Here is a 25,061-nt window from a genome sequence, read left to right as displayed (position 1 = left end):
GTTTGGCTTAGTTATACTTTAATAACAGAGGGATACAAAAAATCCTTGCACTAAGGAGATGAAATCAGTTTTAGAATAATAGTTAATACACCTAATCCTAGAGTTGAAAGTTTTAATTATATTTACCATTTTCATTACATTAATTGCGTGCTATAATTGGAACTTTATAATTCAACATTGATGTTATATATTTTCATTGGATTGTGTCAATCAATCTCATATGAACATATATAGAATGACTGGTCTCATTTTCTATACAATCACATAGATTGTATGTTATTATGCTCTGTAGATGGGTCAATGGTAACAACATCAGCAAGGAGCCAACGACCTACGGGTCTATTGGTACACGGGTCGCCGATAGAGCTCTCACCGAGTGGTGAGAGTTCGATTCTCGGCTGATGGCACATTTCTAGGAGTTGTGAATAGTGGTTGTGTACAAATGATTCCAGCGCCCACATGAGCGCGATCTCATCCCTACTTGTTCCACCGAGACTTGTGCACGTCTCTGAGTCTCTAGTGGGTTCACCCCGCTCCTCTTCCCAAAAACAACATCAGCAAGGCATTAGTTCTTTTTAGGGCCTGCAACATTAATCTTTCTTTTTTGAAGTTGCTCTGTCAAGGCAAATATATTAGGTAAATCAAATTTCAACTCGTTATTTTATAAAATTTTAACTAAACATTTTCTTTAAATCTACTGTTTTTTCATTTATGATCCGAGACTCTACTTTTTAATGGCCTAAGAAACTGGTCGTGTAAAGAATGTCAATACTATCTAAATCGATTCTTTTTTAATTTATCAATAATGTGTGCCACTCCTACTCTATTTCAGCCACATTCATTCTTTAATTAATCACTTTCTAATAATGGCTAATATTTATCTCAATATTTTTATTTCAACTATACCTATGTTTTGAGCATTTTGTTTCTTAAGTGGCCGGTATTCTCACCTGAACAAAACAATTCAACATGAAATATGAATCTTCACCATTCATCAAATATATTATAATATAAAAATTCCAGTATTATGATGTTTTTCATTTCAATTTACAACTATATTATATAAAATCACGGATTACAATTATATAATTTTAAATTTTAATAATTTTATATATTTTTCCATTAAAGGTCAAACCCTTCTCAAAATGGTTAGCACCCGTTTATAATAAATTATAAAAAAAATGTAGCTATGTTTTTGATGTATTTATTTATTTTAAAAATTTTACAATAAAGAAGTTGTAAAAGAAGGAAAGAGCTTGCTCCAAAAAAGTTCAGACTACAAACAATTTTGGACTTAATAGAAAATAAAAATTCCAAATAAACTAAAACTTATAAATATATATATACACACACTAATAAGCATATAAGGTGGAAATGAAAGATATAAATATAATTTTAAAAAATCATCACAAATTTCTCTCATTTTGCTAAATGCAGTTGCATTTGTTAACGTGTGACTGTAAAGATTATATGATTGTATATTAAATTTTATAATCTTCAAAAAAAAATTACTGTGTTGTTGTTTGTTGCCAACTTTGTTAGTGTAAATAAAACAATTTAGGCTTGATTTAATTGATTAAAAACATGCTTTAAAATCCAATAACATAGACATAAAATTGAAGGCACACACAATTTTTTTTGTTAGGGGATAAAGTTTTTAAATTGATTAAAAACAATCATCCCCGATTTAAGGATTGTCAAAAGAACAGATAAATACAGATGTGCACTAGCTACAGTGACTTACTGATATTCTAGAAAAAATTCTCTACCCTACAACTATAGGGGATAAAACCAATATTTCTCTCATAAAAACCCACACCTAAATCATGAACAGTACCGATGAGCAAAATTAGATTTATATTTATATTGCCTGAATAGTATTATCAGGAGAAGTACTCAAACTCTTGTACTCTTATATCATACAATTGAGATAAAGCGAATAAACCATTACGTACATTATACATCATGCATATTGACAAGCAAAAATAATCTTTAAACAATATAACAAAAAAAATGCATTTTCATCCTTGAATAAAAATACATGTTAGTCTCAAAACTACGTATCATTGTATGTTTGCAAGTAAATTGTAATTATGTATATATATATATATATATATATATATAACACCGTTATTAATAGTAATAATTTTGTTAACTTATTAAATTAATAATTTTTTATGTAAAAACATGAATTTGTTTTTGTCTATATGGTGTTGAGTTCCCCTATACCGCATCACATAATATCAGATAATGTGTGCTACCACAATTTTTTTTTTTAAAAAAATAAGTTTATACCAAGGTTGTCAGACCCGGACCGGCCCGGCCGGTTCAACCGGAAAAACCGGGAACCGGCCATGTGGCCAGTCCGGGCATGACCCATTGAACCGGATGTATGGAGACTCGGTATCAACCCGGTGACCCGGCCGGTTCAACCTTGAACCGGTTGACTCGGCCGGGTCAACCGGGTCATAAATTTAATGAAATTTAGGGCTTTCAACTCAAGCTTCCCCTGGCCCTGGTTTCTTTGTGAAATTTCAAATTTCAACTCCAGTCCTCCTCCATCGCTCCATCTAGCAGCCCTCTCTTCAGTCAACTCCATCAAACTCCGATGATGCTCCGGTGACTCCACCAACCTTGTGCTTGCTCTCGGTAAGAGATTTATAATCTTGTACCATGCTTTTAAGAGATTCATACTGATTATGTTGATGCTTTTGAGAGATTTTTTTGAATGATTTGTAATCTTGTACCATGCTTTGAAAATCTTGTAATCCTTGTTTTTTTTTGTTGTTTTAGTTTTTTTTTTTTTTAATGATTTGTTGAATTATCCTATGAATAGATGCACGATACATGGTGAGGATTATCTATATGATACATTCATCCTATCTATTTTACAGAAAAAAATTAATCTTTAAATAAAGTGCCAAAAAAATTTCTATAATTTGGCATATTAAACTTTCTTATTAATGCGTCACCGTGCAAATATTAAACTTTCTTATGTGATTGCATAGAGATTATAAAGTGGGAATTGTCTTTTTGTATATTGATTATTTTTCTATAATTTGGCTTCACCTCATATTTATAAGATATTATCTTTGTAGGTTCTAGAAAGGAGTGAACATCTAAAAAGAGGCTTTTGTTACTCTAATTTTGCTCACGACATATGGTGAGTTGGTAATATTTTTATTTTTCATTGTTCATTTTTGTTTTAAAAATTTATGAGTACATCATGTGCCTAAAAAAAATATTTGAGATTACATATTTCATCACAAATAGAGATCACACTATAAATTGACAACATATATTGGTTGAAATTGTTATGTATAGGATCTAGAGGCCGGCAATACACAATCTTCTAGTTGTTCAAGTGGCAATGTTCGTTTGAAGACTGATCCTGCTTAGGACCATTTCAATGTGTCTAATAATGCACAAGGAAAAAAGATTTTCTCATGCCTTTATTGTGGATCAAAATATCAAGGTGGTGGAATTAATAGAATGAAGTATCACCTAGCTTGCATTCGGGGAAATATTGCGGCTTGTAAAAAAGTTCCGGATGATGTTCGCAAGCAAATGGCGGGGTTTCTTACTTCATCAAACCAAAAGGAGAAAGATTCATTTGATAATGCATATGAAGAAGTTGAAGAAGATGATGTTCAAGAATTTAGTCCTCTAATGAAGTCACAACAAAAGACAACAACAATAGAAAAATCTTTGGGAAAACGGAAGGCCAAGGATTCCATTGAGAAATTTATGGTTCCAAGGACAACCCCGGAGTCTCAACCAGGAATCAAGAGTGCATTTGCGAACAAACAAGCAATTCAGAAGGCGCATTTGGCTTTTGCACAGTGGTTTTATGATTCATGCATTCCATTTAATGCATTGAAGTCACCTTATTTTCAGGTAGCGCTGGATGCCATTGCTGGGATTGGATCTGGATATAAAGGCCCATCTTATAATAATATGAGGATTCATTTACTAAAGAATTGTAAAAAGGAATGCCAGTTGCTTGTTGATAACTTTAGAAGCAATTGGGCTAGTTCTGGATGTACGATTATGGGCGATGGTTGGAGTGATCAAAGACAAAGAACTTTGATCAATTTTTTGATGTATTGTCCTAATGGCATATCTTTCATAAAATCTGTTGATGCATCAGATATGGTTAAGGATGCCACAAATTTGATGAATTTGTTTTCAGAGATTGTGGAATGGGTTGGGCCTTCAAATGTTGTACATTTGGTGACAGATAATGCTAGTAATTATGTTGCCGCAGGTATGTGATTTAAATATTTAGCTAGCTTGCTATTTTATTAGTTATAGATTTTTATATTATTTACTTAACCATGCTTCTTTCTAAACTAGTTTGATATATTTTGTCATCATTGCAGGAAGACTATTGCATGAAAAATATAATCACATTTATTGGTCTCCTTGTGCCGCACATTGCCTAAATTTGATTTTGAGAGATATTGGGAAGATGGATCATATGCTTGACCTTGCCTCACGGGCTTCTAAGGTAACCATTTTTATGTACAACCATATTTATTTGTTGAGTTGGTTAAGAAAAAGGTTGGGTTGGAAAGAAATTGTGCGCCCGGGAGCAACTCGTTTCGCTACCCTTTTTATCACTCTAAAAAGCATTTATGATCACAAACATGATTTGCAAGCTTTGGTAACCGACAAATACTATACTTGTCATAGATTGTCCAAATCCGCCATTGGTAAATTGGTTTTGTTCTATTATTTTGGACAACAAATTTTGGGATGATTGCTTGTTGATGGTAAAAAAATAGCGGCTCCAATAATTAAGCTACTCGTGTTGTGGATGCCGATGAGAAGCCTTCTCTTGGTTATGTTTATGAGGGGATGTTTTAGAATTCGTAAAGGAATCATGTCTATCTTTAGAGACAAGCAAAGGTTGTATAATCCTTACATCAAAATTGTTGATGAAAGATGGGATAAGCATTTTCGGCGCAACATTCATGCGGCCGCCTATTTTCTCAACCCCGCTTTTTTATATGATGAAAGCACATTTGTAGAAACTCCAGAAGTAATGCAAGGCCTACTTGATTTGTTAGAGCAAAGAAGCATATGTAGCAATAGTGAGAAGGCGATGAAGGAGATCAAAATATATCGAGATCGATTATGGAGTTTTAGTCGTGAATCCGCTTTGCCGGCATCTAAAAATATGCAACCAGGTTAGTTCCACATTCCAAATTGTATTTGATGTTAAATACTTAAATGTCAATTTAAATTATATCTTGTTATTTACTAATATATTTTAAACTTTCATACATTTTGTAGATGAATGGTGGAAATTATTTGGACATAGTGCGCCTCACTTGCAAAAAGTGGCTATTCGACTCCTTAGTCAAACTGCTTCTTCATCAGGATGTGAACGTAATTGGAGTCTCTTTGAGCGCATTCACACTAAACAAAGGAACAAATTGGAGCATCAAAGGTTAAATGATCTTGTGTATGTGACTTATAACTTACGTTTACGACAAAGGTATTAACATTACATGTTCTCATTTATAATTTTGTTATTTTTAGTTAGATAAATTTATTTCTTATATTTTAAAATATACATAGACATCAACACAAGAAAAGGAGTTATGATCCGGTTGATTATGATTGTATCGATAAGACGGATTTTTGGGTAGTGGAAGATGAATGTCCTCCCGAACTTGATTATGAAGAAATCATGGATGATAATGTTTATGGAGATGATGCTATTCCTATATTTGATGATCGTCATGGTCAAGGTTAACAAAAGTTTTAATATTAAATGTATAGTTGATAACAAGCTTTTTAATAAATGGCTTTTATTTTGTTTATTAGATGACATGGATATCCAAGAAGAAGTAAATTTGCAAGATTTTGGTGATGTTGGTGGTGATGTTGGTGGCCATGCAAGCTTTGATCAAAGATTTGATGGAAATGATGATATTAATTTGAGTTTTGATCCAAGTTCATGGACCTAACTCATGTTAGTTGTGCTTGTCTATTTGAATACTTGGGTAAATCTTTTGATTATGTATTTGTGACTATTTTGTTATATTTGGTATGTGTTTGTTTTGACTTTTGAGTGTGGAATTAAACTTTATGTCTTTTTGTTGTTAGTTGTATTTGAATACTTTGGTAATTGTTGTTATCTTTTGGATTATGTATTTGTGACTTTTTTTGTTATCTTTGAATTTTTAATTGGTATGTGTTTGTTTTTTTGTGAAATTAAACTTTAAATCATGTAATTGTTATTTTTTATGATGCTTGTTTTGAGTATGTATTTTTTTCATTATTTTTGTTAGGTTGATGTGTGCATGTTATATTTTGATGATGGTTGCTATGAGTGTGTATTTTTTATTTTTTTGTTAGGTTGATATGTGCATGTTATATTTTGATGATGGTTGCTATGAGTATGCATTTTTTATTTTTTTGTTAGGTTGATGTGTGCTTGTTATATACTTATATTTTGATGATGGTTGTTTTGAGTATGTATTTTTTATTTTTTTGTTAGGTTGATGTGTGCTTGTTATATACTTATATTTTGATGATGGTTGCTTTGAGTGTGTAATTTTGATTATTTTGCTAGGTTGATGTGTGCTTGTTATGAGTATAAAATGAATTTGGATATCAAATATAAGTAGTTTTATATTTTTTTTTTATATTATAATTATGGTTTTTAACATTATATTTTTTAATTATTTTATAATTATTAATTATTATAATATATTTTTTAATATTTTATTATTGACCCCGGGTTCGACCCGGTCGAACCCATCGACCCTGACCCCTGGGCTTGGCCGGGTCGATGCCGGGGCCGGGTCTGACAACCTTGGTTTATACACTTTCAGTGTAGCAATTTAAAGCCAAAACCAATATTAGTCTAGTCAACAGTAAAACACAGGAGTCGATTGGGACATTGATTCCCTCTTCACACATGATAAATAATACAAATAATAATTTATTTATTTTATTAAAAAAATTAATGCAAAAGAAGCAAAAAATATATATATATATATATATATATATATATCTATTAACATCTTCTCCTTCTTCTATCTTCGTACTCTATTTTTCCTCACAATTAATTTGTAAATACAGCCTCGTGCTCTCCTTAGACATTTCACCATTTAATTTGTTTCATTTACTCCTATATATTTCTTCATTAACGAGCTCCAGAGTAATGAGATGTACACCACCACTGGTTCCCCCTTCTTTATGTCTAATCAAGCCATGTACTTCTTCTCATCCTCTTTGAAAAAATATATTGGCAAGAGTTTAAACTCACCAATTGAACGTAAAGCATAAATTTCTCATTTAGGAGAGTGTTTTTTTTTACAAAAAGGATGAACGCAACCTCACAAAGAGGTATTAAGAGACAGATAAATATAGTGATACATCAGTTATGGTAGCTTAACTACTCCCTAGCGATTTATTAACTAGACGACATCACATGGGAAGATTAGAGGACCTATGAACAGTGAATGAACAGTGTTGTCGCGATATTTTTATACAATATGATACAATATATGCATAGTAAATACAATAATATTGCTGACCCAAGGATTATAATCTGGATTTATTTATTTACTACTTTATAATATTTCACTATACCAAGTAGTGGTCATTATTTCGGAAAGAGTTTATCAACACTCAATACATGATTCACCCTATCTTGTTTGTTCTCTATCCAACGTCTCAAATAGCTATGTAAAAAAAAATGACAAGGGAGATGTTGGTATGAGCATTGATAAGACTGTCAAATGTTAGAATCGGGCCAGCCTAGGCCTCTCGTGCTAGAGCTGAGTTGGGCCCAGATTCTCTCTTATACTGTTATACAACCAAATCTAAGTAACCAAATTATTTTTTGGAAATAGTGAGAACAATTGAGGACTAACATAATCCCTTGTTCTCTCAAATTAGTTTTTTTGGGTTTATGTTAGTCCTCACTTAGCCGACGGCCTATATTTTTATATTTTATGTTTTGCTTTCCATTATCTTTTAATGACTAATATTATAGTTGTTAGATATATACATGTGCTCGAACGGATCATTTTCAAGCCATTAGAAAATCTTTATTTGTTGTTATTGTTCAATTACTCTCTATTTCCACAGTGAAACCTTAGCAGCCATCATTTTTGTTTTCCTCTCAATCTCTCATTGTCTTTTATATACTTGGGTGACACTTAAGCTGCTTTATACTGAGACATGCTACGAGAAGAGGTTCCATTCTTTATAGGTTAGTTGTGATGAAACTTGATGAATTTCACAATGGGAATAATCCTTATGAAAAGCCAGGACACTCTTCTTGATTGAAAATTATTAGGGAACAATATTAATTTAGCGGAAGCGTACCTACACTTGAATCCATTGATAATGATGACGATGATTGGGCCTTGTGGTTCTTCTAATTGATCATACAAAGAGGAGAGATGGGAACCTAATTCTAAATCTCAAATCATTGCGTGCTCAGTCAGGGATTACACCCTATTTATAAAAAATCTTTATGGATTAATTACAAGTTTACCCATCACGGACTTGACAATTTTACCCCTAGGAATTTTACGCATCATATTATTAAGATGTAAATCTACACATTTAAAACTAGATAATTAGAACCCTATCAAACTTTAATTAGATCACCACAATTGGGTTCATTCAAAATTAAATATGATAATATATACACAATTATAAATATTAGTCATGTACGTCTACACAACATGTGCACATATATCCTTATATCTCTACATTATGTGTGGTTCAAAACCCAACAAACTGCACTCTAAAGCAATATTGCTAATGATCATAAAATATAGATACGCATTCTAGTATGATCTTAGAGATGAATAATATGAAATTACATGAAATCCCATAACAAATCCTAATAAAGGACTAAAGTTGGAATCTTTGTTTTTTAAATAGAGAGTAACTACTCTCTTCCTATCTTGTTAGAAACAGGATTCTCAATCATATAGGGAAATGAGGACATGCGCGAATTAATAATAGAGTTTATAATATTCTTTTAATGGCAATATATATATATATATATATATATATATATATATATTACAATACATCAACTATGGACATTCGTAGAATGTCCGGCGAAGGTCTGTAGTTGAGCACAGTAACAATTAGGTTACTATAGTGAATAACACAGTAATATTGTTTATTGCACAGTGCACAATCATTGGATTAAAATCCAATGGTTGATACAAATGTTCGTAGATTTTGAATCTACAGAGGTTCGTAGATGATGGATGCTCATATATATATATATATATATATATTTAAAAAAATCCGAAAACTCCTGTTTTTTTTTAAAAAAAACTGATAAGATTAATTCAAATCAGAAAGGATTACATTAGATAAATACTCGGGAGCCAAGTTTCATTCATGTCGACCTATTCTAAAATAAAGTTGCTCTAGATAGGCTATGTGTAACCTTATTCGCAAATCAAAATACAAAGGAAACATGCACATTCCTTACCTCTTGCAAAATCTGATTACAACCCTCTACCAAGCAAAGGAAATAAGATATTGGAGCATTATTCTCCTTCAAGGCATTAACAACTTGGGCACAATCAGATTCAAGAATAACATTTTGCCATCCTTTAGACTTTAGCCACAATAAAGCCACCTTGATGCTTAAAGCTTCGGCTTCCCGTACTTGGAACAAAACCAGGAAAGAGATTAGACACGGCATCGACATATTTTCCTTGTGAGTTCCTTGCCACAACAGAATTACCTGTACGTTGTCTATCTCTAAATAAGGCAGCATCCACATTAATCTTCAAAGTGCCCCCACTCAAAGGTTCCCAAGTTACAAATCCTACACCTTTGCCACTCACACTCAAATGCAACCCAAGTTGAGCTTGTTGCCATTGATATAGGAAACCACCAGCTCGATTCAACACCTGTTTGAAAATATGGGTTTTTGAGTGCCATACCTTGCCATTTCTTACACACCAAAGACTCCAACAAGTCATTACAATGAGCTCACATAAACCACTAGCAAGAGTGTGTATCATTTGATCCATGAGGGTCATGAAAGATGTTTGCCTATAATAACACCTAGGAACATTAAGAGTTGTCCAGCATTTATGAGCTAAATCACATTTGATCAAAGAGTACAAGATAATCTCTTCACTACTGATGCACACAGGGCAAATAGGATTGACCTCAACACCCTTTAGGTGGAGATTATCTGTCGTAGGAAGGAGATTGTGACATGCCCTCCAAAAAAACACCTTGCACTTAGAAGGGATTTTCATCTTCCAAAGTCGAAGCCAAGGGAAGGTAGAAGAGTGGGTTTGCACATCAAGATCAGTTTGCATACTTCTATATTAGCTCTTTACTGAGAAAAGGCCTTAAGGCTTAAGCTGCCACATTAAAACATCCTCATACTCTCTATTAGGAAGAGGGTCGCTCAAAATAAATTGATGATCCCTTGAGTTAAATAGTTCTGTAATTAAATCCACATCCCATCCCCAATTGTCATTTGCTAGTAAAGCATCAACTGTAATATCATGTAAATGGGTCGGAAGAACAGTCTCAATTTTACCATAATAGCTATCCAGTAACCAAGGGTCTTTGGAAACCCGGACCATATTGCCTTTTCCAATTCTCCAACGTGTCCCTCGGCAGATAATATCCTTTGCTGCCATAATGCTCCGCCAAACAAAACTCAGATTGCTCCCAGTATTAGCCTGCAAAAAGCTTGAATAGGTGGAATATTTGGACTTGAAAATTCTAGTAACAAGGGCATTAGGTCTCTCAATGAGATTCCAGACTTGCCTACCCAGCATGGATAAATTGAAATTATAAATCTTTTTAAACCCCATTCCACTAAACTTTTTAGGCAAGCATAAATGCATCCCATCTCTTCCAGTTAATTCCTCTTGAGCCAATTCTACCTCGATTAGCCCACCAAAAAGAGTTTAACATTCTTTCAATATCTTTGCAAAGGGATATAGGAAGCCAGAAAATATGCATAAGTAGTTCGGCAAGGCTTGGAGGACCGCCTTAACCATAAAACTTCATGACCTGCTATAGAAAGCATTTTATCCCTCCATCTATGAATCCTTTTCCAAATCTTATTCTTGATGGATGTAAAGACCTCCCTTTTATTTCTCCCAATCATAAGAGGCGACCCCAAATACTTCTCATTACGATCCATTTCGCCGACACCCAAGTTTTACTTGATTAACTTTTGAAAATCATGAGTTACATTAGGGCTAAAGAAAATGGATGACTTGGAGAAATTCACAATTTGGCCTGATTCCCTCTCATAGAGAGCCAAGGCATCCTTAATATGAGCAGCTTCAACAACTGAAACCTTGAAAAAAAAAGTAGACAATCATCAGCAAACAATAAGTGTGAAACTGGAGGTGCTCTTGGACACACTTTACAGCCATGGATCAAGCCATCCCTTTCTTTTTCTTGGAGCAATAAACTCAAGCCCTTGACACAAATGAGAAATATGTTGGGTATTGAGCTCCCTTTCTATGTGGAGAAAAGCACAAATGGTCCAAGCCCATTAAGGTTCACTTTATTAAGTGTTTTCCATCATATCAGGGTCAAGAGAGTGAAAAATCTGGACAGATATAACAGCCGTAAAAGGAAAAACTGCAGATTTTTTGAGGTTAGGATTTGACAGGGGCAGCAACTTCAAGCTGGTATTTGGAGGGTCAAACAAAGTTTGATTAAGATTAAATTTTGTGGGCACGTTCAGGACATGCAGAGCTTGATTTCAACCATATGGTTCATGATTTGGCTTCTCCTAACTCGAGATATGAGGGTCAAAACAGAAGCTGCTAAATATTACTTTTGCTTCTAATATAGCTTGTTTTAGCTATTATTTTGGTTAAGTTGTATTTTTCTGATTTGTGCTCATTCTTGAGACTCTCTTGTACCCTAAATTTGATCATAGTAGAGCTTGGCTTGGTCAAGATTGACCCGTGGTTTTTCACCCTTGATTTAAGGGTTTCCACGTAAAAATCTGGTACCTTGTGTGATTGTAATTTTTGTTCTGTTTAGGTTGCTCTCCTTAATCTAGCAAGCTTAGGGACTATTCATTTGCTGTTAATCTATTGAGATTGTTGCTTAATTCCCATTAGAGTGGTATCAGAGCCAGGTTCTCAATCTTTGTGATCATAGTGGTTTTCTTGCTTAAATGGTGGAGGCAAATACAAACAGGATGATTAGTTTTAATGGAAGCAATTATCATCTTTGGAAAGGTAAAATAAAAGTTTGTTGTTTGTCAAAAATATGCACTTACTTGTGCTTGCTGCGAAGAAGCCGGATTCAAAATCTGATGAAGAATGGGCATTTGCACATCAATAAGTTTGTGGGTTTATTCGGCAATATGTTGATGATAATGTTTACAATCATATTGCTAATGAGACTGAAGCCAAAACATTGTGGAAGAAGATTAAATCTTTGTATGCTTCAAAATCAGGAAACAATAAGCTGTATTTGTTGAATTCCATGATGAATTTGAGATATAAAGAGGGAAATTCCATATTAGATCACTTGAATGTTTTTCAGGGGCTTTTTGATCAATTGCTAAGGATGAATATTAAATTTGAGGATGAAATTCTTGGACTTTGGCTGTTGAACACACTACCGGATACATGGGAGTCATTTCGGGTCTTAATAATAAATTCTGCTCCAGGTGGTGTGGTGTCTCTAGAGTCAGTTAAGAGTAGTACTCTTAATAACGAGATGAGAAAGAAGGCTCAGGGTTCTTCTCAACCAGAGGTTCTGCTTCATGAAGATCGGAGGAGAAATTTTCATAGAAATCAGAAAGGTAGAGATAAAAGCAGAAGCAAGTCCAAGTCCAGATACAAGGATGTTGAATGTCATTATTATCACAAAATGGGGCACATAAATAGAAATTGTTTCCAATGGAAGCGAGAAAACAAGGGAAAGGGCAAGCAGGAGAAGAAGGATCAAGATGGTGATTCTGCATCTGCTGCTACTTCTGATGATTTGGTCTTCACTATTGAGACTGATATAATCAACATTGTATCTGATGAGTTCAGTTGGGTTGTGGATAGTGGTGCTACTTTACATGTGACGCCAAGGAAGGAGTTTTTCATACCTTTCAAATCTGGAGATTTTGGCTCATTGAAGATGGGTAATAGTGGCATTGCAAAGGTGGATGGTATTGGAGATGTGTGTTTGCAGACTACCATGGGTATGAAGTTGCTTCTAAAAGATGTAAGGTATGCTCCTGATGTTCGCTTGAATCTTGTTTCAGTTGGCAGACTTAATGATGACGGATATGATAACTGCTTTGGTGGTGGAAAATGGAAACTTACCAAAGGAAACATGATTGTAGCCCGTGGAAATAAAGATTCTAAGCTGTATTGGTTGAAGGGTATTGTTCCTAGTGATGATGTGAATGTAGTAGATATGGAGGCATCTTAATTGTGGCACAGGAGACTTAGCCATATTAGTGAAAAAGGATTGTCTTGCTTGGCTAAAAAGAATGTGCTTCCAAGATTTAAGAGTGCAGAGTTGGAGAAATGTTCTCACTGTATGGCAGGAAAACAAAACAGGGTATCCTTTAAGAAACGTCCCTATTCGAGGAAGTCAGAGATGCTTGAGTTAGTACATTCAGATGTTTGTGGACCTTTAAAGGTAAAATCTTATGGTGGTGCCTTGTACTTTCTGACATTTATTGATGATCATTCTAGGAAACTTTGGGTCTATGTTTTGAATATCAAAGATCATGTGCTTGAGAAATTCAGAGAGTACCATGCCTTGGTTGAAAGACAATCTGGTAAGTAACTCAAATGCATTAGGAGTGATAACGGTGGCGAGTACTGTAGACAACATGGAATCAGACACGAGAAGACACCTCCCAAAACTCCTCAGCTTAATGGTCTGGTAGAGAGGATGAACAGAACATTGATGGAGAGAGTTAGATGCATGCTTTCAGAAGCAAAGTTACCTCAAATGTTTTGGGGTGAGGCATTGTGTGCAACTGCACATGTGATCAATCTTAGTCCTGTTGTGGCCTTGAAAGGTGATGTGTCAGATAAAGTATGGTTTGGAAAGGATGTTTCTTATGACCACTTAAGAGCATTTGGTTGCAAGGCATTTGTTCATATTCCAAAAGATGAGAGGTCTAATCATGATGAGAAGACTAGACAGTTCATCTTCGTGGGCTATGGTCATAATGATGAGTTTGGGTATAGACTGTATGATCCAGTGAAGAAGAAGCTGGTTAGAAGCCGTGATGTGGTATTCATGGAAAACCAAATGGTTGATGACATTAATAAGGTGGGGCAGAAAGATCCCTTGAAGACTTATGAGTTAATTAATACAGAGCCAGTTCATGTTACACCAAATCTAAAGACAGTTGATATCGATGTTCAGAATGATAATCAGCAGGTTGGAGATGAATTAGATGTTCCAAGAATGGATGTGGAGATACAACCTGAGGAACATGAAGATGAACCTGAAGATTCACCTCAAGTTCCACTTAGAAGGTCTAACAGAGAGAGACATGTGTCCACCAAATATCCATCTGATGAGTATGTGACCTTGAGAGTTACAAAGAGGCCATAGAAAGTGAAGAAAAACATAAATGGATTCATGCAATGGAAGATGAAATGAAATCCTTGGATCACAATCATACATTTGATATAGTCAAGTTGCCTAAGGGCAAGAGGGCCTTAAAGAATAGATCGATTTACAGGGTGAAATATGAAGGAAATTCAGCATCTCCTAGATATAAAAGCTAGATTGGGGGTAAAAGGCTTCAGTTAGAGAAACGAGATCGACTTTGATGAGATTTTCTCACCTGTTGTGAAAATGGCATCTATTAGAACTGTATTGGGCTTAGCTGCAACTTTTGATTTGGAAGTTGAGCAAATGGATGTCAAAACTGCATTTCTCCATGGTAATTTGGAGAAGGAAATTTATATGGAACAACCTGAGGGTTTCAGGATGTATGGCAAGGAAAATTATGTGTATCTGTTGAAAAAGAGTTTATATAGCTTCAAACAAGCTCCACGATAATGGTATAAGAAGTTTGAATCGGTTATGATTGAGCAAGGCTATAGAAAGACTACTTCTAATCATTGTGTCTTTGTGAGCAAGTTTGCTGATGGTGATTTTATTATCTTGTTATTGTATGTTGATAACATACTTATTGTTGGGAAAGATTTTTCTAAAATTGACAGGTTAAAGAAGCAACTCAGCAACTCATTTGCTATGAAAGATTTGGGATCAGCAAAGTAGATATTGGGTATTAGTATTGTGCGAGATAGAAAAAAGAAGAAGCTTTAGATGTCTCAAAAGAAATATATTGAGAAGGTGTTAGAGAGGTTCAACATGGGAACTTCTAAGTCTATAAGCACTCTTCTAACTGCACACTTCAAACTGAGTATTAGTCAGAGTCCTTCAACTGAGACCGAGAAGGTTGACATGGAAAGTGCTCCTTATGCATCTGTTGTTAGGAGTTTAATGTATGCCATGGTGTGTAGTAGACCTGACATTGCTTATGTTGTTAGCAATGTTACCAGATTTCTCTCAAATCCAGGTAGAGAGCATTGGAATGCAGTGAAATGGATTATGAGGTATCTTAAGGGAACTTCAGACTTGAATTTTTGTTTTGGTGGTGAGAAGCTTGTGCTTGTCGGTTATACAAATTCTAATATGGATGGAGACGTTGATTCTAGAAAGTCCACTTCAGGGTATTTGATCAAGTTTGCAGGGGGAGTTGTGGCCTGGCAATCTTGATTGCAAAAGTGTGTTGCATTATCCACCACTGAGGCAAAGTTTATTGCCATCACAAAATCCTACAAGGAATTGCTTTGGCTTAAAAAATTCTTGCTTGAGCTTGGCTATACATAAGAGAGGTACGTCTTATATTGTGATAGTCAAAGTGTAGTTTATCTTGCCAAGAATCAAACCTTTCATTCCTGCTCAAAACACATTGATGTGAGGTATCATTTGATACGAGATGCATTGGATGATAAGTTGTTGGAGTTGGCTAAAGTTCATACAGATGACAATGGTGCTAACATGTTGACAAAGACTTTGCCAAGAGGGAAGTTTGAGGTTTGTCGTATGATCGCCGGAATGGCGGTCACCTCTACATAGTCATGAGGGGAAGATATGTTGGGTATTGGGCTCCCTTCCTATGTAGAGAAAAGCCCAAATGGTCCAATCCTATTAGGGTTCACTTTATTAAGTGTTTTCCATCATATCAGGGTTAAGAGAGTGAAAAATCTGGAGAGATATAGTAGCCGCAAAGGGAAAAACTACAAATTTTCTCAGGTTCGGATTTGACAGGGGCAGCAACTTCAAGCTAGTGTTTGGAGGGTCAAATGAAGTCCGATTAAGCTGAAATTTTGTGGGCACGTTTGGGACTTGCAGAACTTGATTTTCATTAGACGGTTTGTGATTTGGCTTCTCCTAGCTTGAGATATGAGGGTTAGAACAGAAGCTGCAAAATATTGCTTTTGCTTCCAATATAGCTTGTTTTAGCTATTGTTTTGGTCAAGTTGTATTTTTATGATTTGTGCTCATTCTTGAGATTCTCTTGTACCCAAAATTTGATCATAGTGGTGCTTGGCTTGGTCAATATTGACCCGTGATTTTTCGTTCTTGATTTAAGGGTTTTCTACGTAAAAATTTGGTGCCTTGCGTGATTGCAATTTTTGTTCTGTTTAGGTTGCTCTCCTTAATCTAGCAAGCTTGGGGATTGTTCATTTGCTATTGATCTATTGAGATTTTTGCTTAATTCCCATCAAAATAGGTATGGTGACAATGGGTCGTCTTATCTCAAACCTCGGCTAGGAGAAAAAAAAGGCCGATCTTGTGAGAATCCTGAGTGATGATATACTGAACTGTTGTCACACACAACATTATTAGATCCACCCATTTAGAGCAAAAACCCATGGCCATCATCATGTTCTTTGTGAACTCCCACTCAATTCGATCATAAGCCTTACTCATGTCGTTTTTCAGGGCTACAAACCCCTTTTTTCCCCTGAGTTTTCCTTTTCAAATAGTGCATGGACTCAAATGCAATCATGATATTGTCAATAATAAAACAATGGGCACAAAAGTACTTTGATGCTCTGAAATCAGCATAGGAAGAAGCTTTTCAACCTATTTGCTAGGCAGTTTGAGAATATTTTTTAAATGACATTACAAAGTGAAATAGGTCTCAAGTTTGACATCACTTGGGGATCATGAATCTTAGGGATCAATGTTATGGCAGTATCATTAATAGAAGCTGGGAAGGAGCATGTTTCAAATTTTAAAGAGCATGCAGTAACAATATCATCCTTAATGATTAACCAAAAATGTTGAAAAAACACAGGATTCATACCATCTAAGCCCAGTGCCTTGTCTGGATACATGCTGAAGACAGTTCTCTAACCTCCTCTTCAGTAATTGGAGCAACGAGAGAGTCATTTTGAGTTGTTGAAATCTGATTCTGAACCAAATGGAAAAACAGTAGTATCTGTTGTCCCTGATGATTTGAACAAGGTTTGGAAATATTCCCTCATATGACCCTCCAATCCTTCTCTTCAATACACCCAAGAACCATCTCCTCCGTTCTTAATTTTTGAATAGAGTTTTTCCTTTTTTTTTTCTAACTGAAGCTGCTTTATGGAAGAAATGGGAATTAGTGTCTCCCTCCTTGTACCAAAATTGCTTCGCCCTCTGTTGCCAATAGCATCTTTGATGATCAAGAATAGAATTTAGCTCATCTTTTGCTCTATTAAACTCCCTCACACCAGTTGTATCCCAGCAACCCCTCATTCTAGCCATACAATTTTTACAAGCTTGGATTCTAACACTAATATTTGAAGCCTTGACCTCAAATGCTTGACTGCAACTCCTGATTCTATCCACTACAGATTGTGCTTGGACTCTATTCCAACTAGATGCAATTAAGTCTTTACAGTCTGCCTCTTAAATCCATAAATTTTCAAATCGGAACCATGAGTTTCTCCTACAAACAATGGAACCATATATATACCTATAATAGTAATGGCAAATGATCGGAGCATGAAAATTCAATACTTGATGCCATTGCCAAGTTGAATTTCAAAAGCCATTCCTTTGACACCAATACTTGATCAAGTTTCTCCTGAATATTACTTGAGGTTCCTCTACTACGTTCCTATGTAAACTGATGCCCTGAAAAATATATATATATTTTTAATCTGTTGGTTTAAAGAGTGTTACTTACTATCCGCCATCAGATTATAATATCTTTTGAAAAATTAATTTCATATTAGTTTTTAATGAAATAAGGAAAAATTATACATGTTGTTTAAATTTATAGCCTTTTATTTTGGTTTTAGTGCATAATAATAATAATAATTTTATTTTTGTAATATATGAAAATATTTTGTAAAGTTTTTTTTTATTTTTAAATTATAATTTAATTATATGATTTTAAGAGTTCGGTTGTTGGGTGCTCATTGATGGCACTTGCTTGTACATGGATGAACTTATTTGCTACATGACCTCCCTAATAATAAGATCAAGCCTGCACCCTTACAAGCTTGTTAATGCATAAAAAAATAAAATAAAATAAAATAAATAAATCAAAGCGATAGTTTAAAAAAACACTTATACAAATATAATGTGTCATGTTAGAGTAAATAACTATGCATCTTCAACACTAATTTAACCATGCAAGACACTATAAATATATTATTTATTAATGATTTAATCCATCGATAACTTTATTCATTTCCAACATGCATTTCTAAAATCACCCAACTACTAAATTTGTACAATTTATATCCAATTTTAAATATCAAATTGAAATTAATATTAGTTGTCATCTCACTATTAAGGGAATATCATGTGAGGAGGGTTCGATTCCTTCTCAATGTTTAGTTAAGGTGTTCACATAATAATAATAATAATGTTATTTAAATCAAAATGTAAATTATTATAGTTTTTAAATTTAAATTAATATAAGTTTATTTTAATATATATAATTTTTTTGTGTTGAATTAACATTCCTGAGTCTTACTTCTAGATCAGCCATCGGTGACTCATGAGATTGAAATTAATATAGTTTTTTTTTTCTACGATTGAAGGACCATCTGCGCCCTGTGAACAATATTCAAAAAATAAATAAATAAATAATTAAAGTGTGATGCTTGACCAAGTCCTCATCTTATAATTAAACAACCATTAAAAAGTGAGTTAGACTTCGTCATTCAATAAAACAAATCAATCGGACCTTGAACAACCACTAAAGATCACATCCATATATTAAAATCATATGCTGATTCAATCAATCCAATTTATTATCAAATAAACTGCCAACTCTCATGACTAATCAATTTATTTAGAGCCACTAATAACCATAAACAACTTTTTTTTTAATTATATACAACACATATAGATTTTTTTTTTTAACAAAATGTGGGCAAGCATGTCAAAGACGTGCACAGCTGTGGGGTAAATCCCTCAATATATTTATGTTCTTGTATTATATGGGTTGAGATTTAAATTTGGCACGGCTGTAAATATTAAAATGGTCCTTCTATTTTGTATTGTTTTCCCTTTTAGTCATTTTAATATAAAATCTGCCATTTTATCATTGTATTTTCACATTTTCATCTTTTAACTGACGGATTCGCCCTTTAAATTCTCGTATTTATATATTTTTGTCCTTTTTGGTCCCTCCAGCTAAAGGACATTCATCAGATGGAGAGACTAAAAGGATGAATTCATCAGCTAAAAGATTGAAATGTGCGAATACGAGCACCAAAAGAACAGATTTATATTAGAGGGATTAAAAAGGTGAAAACTACTAAAAAGATGGATCATTTTGATATTTTTATCTTTGGCACACCCATAAATTTTTTAAAATATAAAAAAATTATTTTTTAATTATTAAAATGAACTTTTGACTAAAAAAATTGACGATATTCCTTATTGTTTTAGTGCATCTTTTCCACGAGAACCTTATAATGATAAGTTCACACCATTTTTTATGCTACATTAGTTGTGAAAATATATATTTTTAATTATTTTCAAAAAAATAAGTCTATGGTCAATAACGTGGAATAAACATATGTATATATACAGTTTGGTGACGGTCTAAGTTGAATAATCAAATAACGACAAAGCCAAAGAATAGTTCAGTCAAATATTCAATCTGTAAATTCTCAGGGACTTTTAAAAAAATTTCCAACTTCCAGGGACTTAAAGTACAATATTCCAGAGTTTAAAAATTCCCGGCATCTTTCCAGAGATAACCTTGCTTGACAAGTCGTCAGCTATCTCTGTCCATCAATCTGAACCGTTAAAATCACTTTAAGATTCCCACGAAATCTAATCCCGAGGCATTCGTTGATGTCATCCTCTCTCGTTCTCCTCGCCGGTCCAACGTTCAACAATGGTGGCCTCTCTCTCTCTCTCTCTCTCTCTCTCTCTCTCTCTCTAATGGCGAGCTCTATATAGGGAGTGGTGGGAGTGGGAGGAGGTATTGAAGCATTGGAGGTTCAAAATAAGGGAGAAGATGTGGGGTTTGTTCGCACTTGGGTTTGTGATCTTTGTCTTCTTGGCTGTTCTTGTGAGAATCGTGAGATTCGCCCTTGCTGATGGTGATTACTTTAATTATATCCATTTTTTTTTAGTTTTTAATGTTGATTTTATAGGAAAGATGTGATTTTTTTTGTTGGTTTTTAATGGGTGTTTTGTTGATTTGGGGATTTGTAGCTGATTTAACGTTGCTCTCCAAAGGGGGACCCAAGAGATCGGAAGTTGAAGGCAAGGTGAGTTTAGAGGATTTTTCTTCTGAAATCTTGAACTCTTTTTTTTAGGGGGATTTTGATTGGAAGTTGGTGAAATTTGATTTACAGGTTGCTTGGATTACAGGTGGAAGCAAGGGAATTGGTGAGATCTAGGGTTTATTTGTTACTGTTTGTTCATGAACTGGATTGCAAGCTTTTCTTTGTTTGGTTTGGTTATATGAAGGAATTGATATTTATTAATGTTTTTTTTTTTACTTAGATTGAGAAGTTCTTCTCGTTGTTTGATAAATCTAACTCTTTTCATAGTTATGCTCTTTTTTTTGTTTTTCTGTGTTTTTGGAGTGTATAAACAACTCCGAATACTTAATATATGGGATGTTTGAAAGCCGAAATATATAACTATGATAAACTATGTAAGTGTAACTTCATGGTGGATTCTCAGGAAAGGAGCTTGCAAGACAATTTGTAGGACTAGGAGCCAAGGTTATAATTTCTGCTAGAAATTTGACAGATTTGGGAAATGTGAAAGCTGAAATCCTTGGTAAGTATCTTTTATACATTGGAGGCAGTTGTATGAAAAGTATTTTGTGTATAATGAATCAATTGGGTCTTTGTTTTTCGATGTTCATTTGAACAGGTAGATATCCAAATGCTGAAGTTGAAATTTTGCCATTGGATGTAATGTCTGATGAGGAAATCCTTAGAGAAGCTGTTAAGAAGGCGGAATCCTTCTTTTCTAGTGCTGGTGTTTATTACATGGTCCACAATGCAGGCGATGATCCTCCTGTATGCATTCTTTAGTTTTTTCCTTTACTCTCATTTCGTGAATTATGTTCTAACCTTTAAAGTTTATCGGCTTAAGTTTTTCTCTTTGTTTACAGCCAAAACGAGCTGCAGAAATAACATGGGAAGAAGCCCTGGTATATGAACTCTCTGAAATTTATACCATAACATTCTTTGGAATAGAAAGTTCATAAATTTGATGTGTTCTCGTTTATTTTCTCAGACTACTATTAAAACAAATGTCCTTGGTACAATAAATCTCACTCGGCTTATTGTTCCATTTATGATTAAAAGAGGAAGAGGACATTTCGTTGTGGTAAGTTAAAGAAGAATATCAATTGATATTTTCCTTTTTTAAAGAATGAAACAGATGTTCAAGATTGAAATTAAATGTTACTTGCAGATAGGCAGCACTGCAGGAAAATGCCCTGCACCTAGTCAAAGTGTGTATTCAGCCTCTAAATTTGCTCTAAATGGGTACTTCCACACTTTGCGTTCAGAGGTATCGATCACTCTATGTATTCATTATATCCACTTAGTCTTTGTGTTAATAATGCAAGCATTGATCAACTTCTATACACTCTCTCTTAATGCAGCTGATTCAGAAAGGCATCAATGTCACCGTTGTTTGTCCCGGGCCAATCGCCTCAAAGGCAGTAGCCTATGGAAATAATGATGCAGAGGTATCTACTTCGCCTTTCTCTTCAACTCCCAAATCAAGAAATTTTGATTTAGTTTTATCATTTGATCAAGTTTTGTATCATAAGTAGAAATTGTAATTCAAAACTATGTTATCCTCTTAATTTCGCCGGAAAATTCTGCTTGACTGAATGTTTCATTGTAGGAACCTATGCCAACCGACCGATGTGTTCATCTAACCATCGCCGCAGCAACTCATAATCTGAAGGAAGTTTGGATTTCAAACCAGGTTATTCTCTTCAAACAAAAACTACGTAAAATTTCCGTACTAATTTAGCATTACAAGCATCTTATTATACATTCATACATATTTTCTTATACTTTTGTAACTATGCATTTTTCCTCAGCCTGTGCTATTAGTGATGTACCTGACTCAATACATGCCGATGCTTGGTTATTGGTTCATGGACAAGGTATCATCGCCCGATCTTTTATAAAATTGAATGTATCATCGATGACTTCAGTTATTTTCATGCCCGGCCAACTTAAAAAATTATTGTAACTATACATCTGATGATGGTTCACGGTTTTCTTGATCTTGTAGATCGGCAGTAACCGTGTGGAAGCCTCGCAGGGCGACTCGAACACTTCTCTCATGACAATGCTCTTCGGCAAAACAGAGGAAAAAACCGGGAAATCAGCACCTTTGCTGCAATAGATTTTGTGAATGTATTTGCAAACCCATCTTATGGATTATCTCCATCTCAGTATCTTTGTTTTATACCTTGTTTTAATAAGAAGATGAGGATAGTAGTCTGGCCTATGTATGTTGGTCTATAATAAAATTTTGGTTTGATATTGAACTCTTTGTACATTTCCATCTTGTTCATTTTTTTTTTTGTCTTTGTATTTACCATTGATATTATCACATAAAATGAAGAAAAATAGATAAAGAAAACAATCAATCATCAAAGAAAAATTCCACACAACATCAGAAATCTGAAGATATAAAACAAACAGTGACATAACAAGATAGTAATAAATAGACTAATCAAAACGGGCCGGCGGGGTGGGCTGGCTATCAAAACCCGTCATTTGGCGGGTTGGCAAAATGCCAACCCGACCCAACCCACCTTGGGTTGGCGGGTTGAGCGGGCTGACCCACTAAAAATATAAAATATTTAAAAATTTTATATTTTATATATTAATTATTTTTTTAATAAACCAAACCAAACCAAAAGGTATTTATTAAAACACAAAACATAATACAAAAGACGTATTTCAAAAAATATTTTACATATGAGGTTATAATAAATCACACAACTAAAATAATAAAACAAGTAAATAAAAACATATGCAACCAAGTTAATCAATTAACCCAACATTCAAAAGTTCCTACATAAATTGAACAACTATAGTTAAGAGAAATATCAATACCATGATATTCCATAAAGCACCTAAAACATTTATCCTCATTTAAGCTTTTAAAAAAAAAAAAATTTAGTAAATTAAAGGGGCTGGCTAGAACGCCCCGCCCCGCCTATGACCCTAACCCAAACGGGTTGGCCCGTTTCGGCCCGCTTTCAAATAGGCCTACAAAAGGCCAACCCAACCCGCTAATTTTTGTTAGCGGGGCGGGTCGGCCCGACGGGTCAGGCCCGTTTTGACAGGTCTAGTAATAAATTGTCTTAGAATTGAATTGATATTTAACGAAGACCATGAAAGTGACAAATGCACCCTCAGTCAATGAAATATTAATGTAACTGTGTCTGGAAGCAGAAGTCCAGTTGGAGGACTTGATTAAATCATGGTTGCCTTAGAAAAACAAATGAAGGTAAAGTAGTCTAATTTGGAGGACGGAGACTGTTATTTAGTTTTGTTCTGAAAGACTTGGATTTGCTCTATGTTTACTTTGTTTTATTTTTATGATTTTTTTGGGTTTTTTTGGATATATTTTTCTCATTGAATAATTAAATAATTTATTAATTAGCAAAAAAATGGAGGGATTAAATAATTAAGTGAAACTTATTTGAGGTTCTGTTGGATATTAACACTGCAAGTAAATGTATTCTATATATAGAATTTGAGTGATTTAAAAGGTTTAAATTTTAGAATAAAATAAAATAGTGGATTAAAAGAAACGAACTATAAATCATACAATGTATAATAAATTATTATTTTAATAAATGAGCCACCGACAAGAAAGAATTCAACGATCCTGAGGTCATCCAGGAAATTAGTTATTTATATATAAAATAATAATAGATATTCTTTTAAAATAATTTTGTGAGTGTTTTTTTTTTCTTAAATTTATATTTTAAATTTAATTTTATATACAACATCATAGAGTTATAATCCCATAAATTTGTGCATCAATTATAATTTGATATTAAGTTTTAGATCAATTTGTCATTAAAAAATAAGAAAGATGGGTTATTTTGTGCATAAAATTAATAGAAATATTATTTTTATGACTTTGATCTCATTCTTTTAATAAAATTTAGTATATCAGAGTTATTAAATAAAATAAGATTTTAACTTGATATTCTTTTTTCTGTTTTAAATGTAAAAATAAAATATATATATATATATATATATATATAAAAAGACTAAGCTGCAATCCTAAAAATAATTAAATGATGCACATACTCAGTTTGAATTAGGAAAACTCAAAAAATAACAAAATTATAAACCTGATTCTTACATTTCCAACGCATAAAAAATCACTTCATTTGGACTTCACCAATTTACTTTATATGTATATTTTTATCCTACAAATAAATCAATATTAAATTGATATAAGCTATTCAATCTACGGTTTTTCCTAAAGTTTCTTAATCAATCTTGATGATGGCCAATCAATAATATATAGAGAAATTATGA

At 33.8% G+C, this 25,061-nt stretch overlaps 2 protein-coding genes across 2 annotated transcripts; both read left to right on the top strand.

Moving 5' to 3' along the window:
* The first annotated feature begins 3,492 nt into the window (after positions 1 to 3,492).
* Positions 3,493 to 4,275, top strand: LOC120262056. Its single transcript, XM_039270107.1, has one exon. It carries the CDS (start codon positions 3,493 to 3,495, stop codon positions 4,273 to 4,275), a length of 783 nt encoding a protein of 260 aa, XP_039126041.1.
* Positions 4,276 to 20,443: 16,168 nt separating this feature from the next.
* LOC120261799 (dehydrogenase/reductase SDR family member 7-like) lies at positions 20,444 to 23,041 on the top strand. Its single transcript, XM_039269791.1, has 12 exons — positions 20,444 to 20,606; positions 20,722 to 20,777; positions 20,865 to 20,898; positions 21,199 to 21,297; positions 21,394 to 21,542; positions 21,638 to 21,676; positions 21,763 to 21,855; positions 21,943 to 22,041; positions 22,136 to 22,222; positions 22,384 to 22,467; positions 22,586 to 22,651; positions 22,783 to 23,041. Exons 1-12 carry the CDS (start codon positions 20,522 to 20,524, stop codon positions 22,894 to 22,896), a joined length of 1,005 nt encoding a protein of 334 aa, XP_039125725.1. The 5' UTR covers positions 20,444 to 20,521; the 3' UTR covers positions 22,897 to 23,041.
* The last annotated feature ends 2,020 nt before the right edge of the window (positions 23,042 to 25,061 follow it).

Source organism: Dioscorea cayenensis, chromosome 5, assembly GCF_009730915.1.
Source record: "Dioscorea cayenensis subsp. rotundata cultivar TDr96_F1 chromosome 5, TDr96_F1_v2_PseudoChromosome.rev07_lg8_w22 25.fasta, whole genome shotgun sequence".
NCBI lineage: Eukaryota > Viridiplantae > Streptophyta > Magnoliopsida > Dioscoreales > Dioscoreaceae > Dioscorea > Dioscorea cayenensis.
Note: the sequence above shows the minus strand (reverse complement) of the source record. Positions and strands in the feature narration are given on the sequence as shown.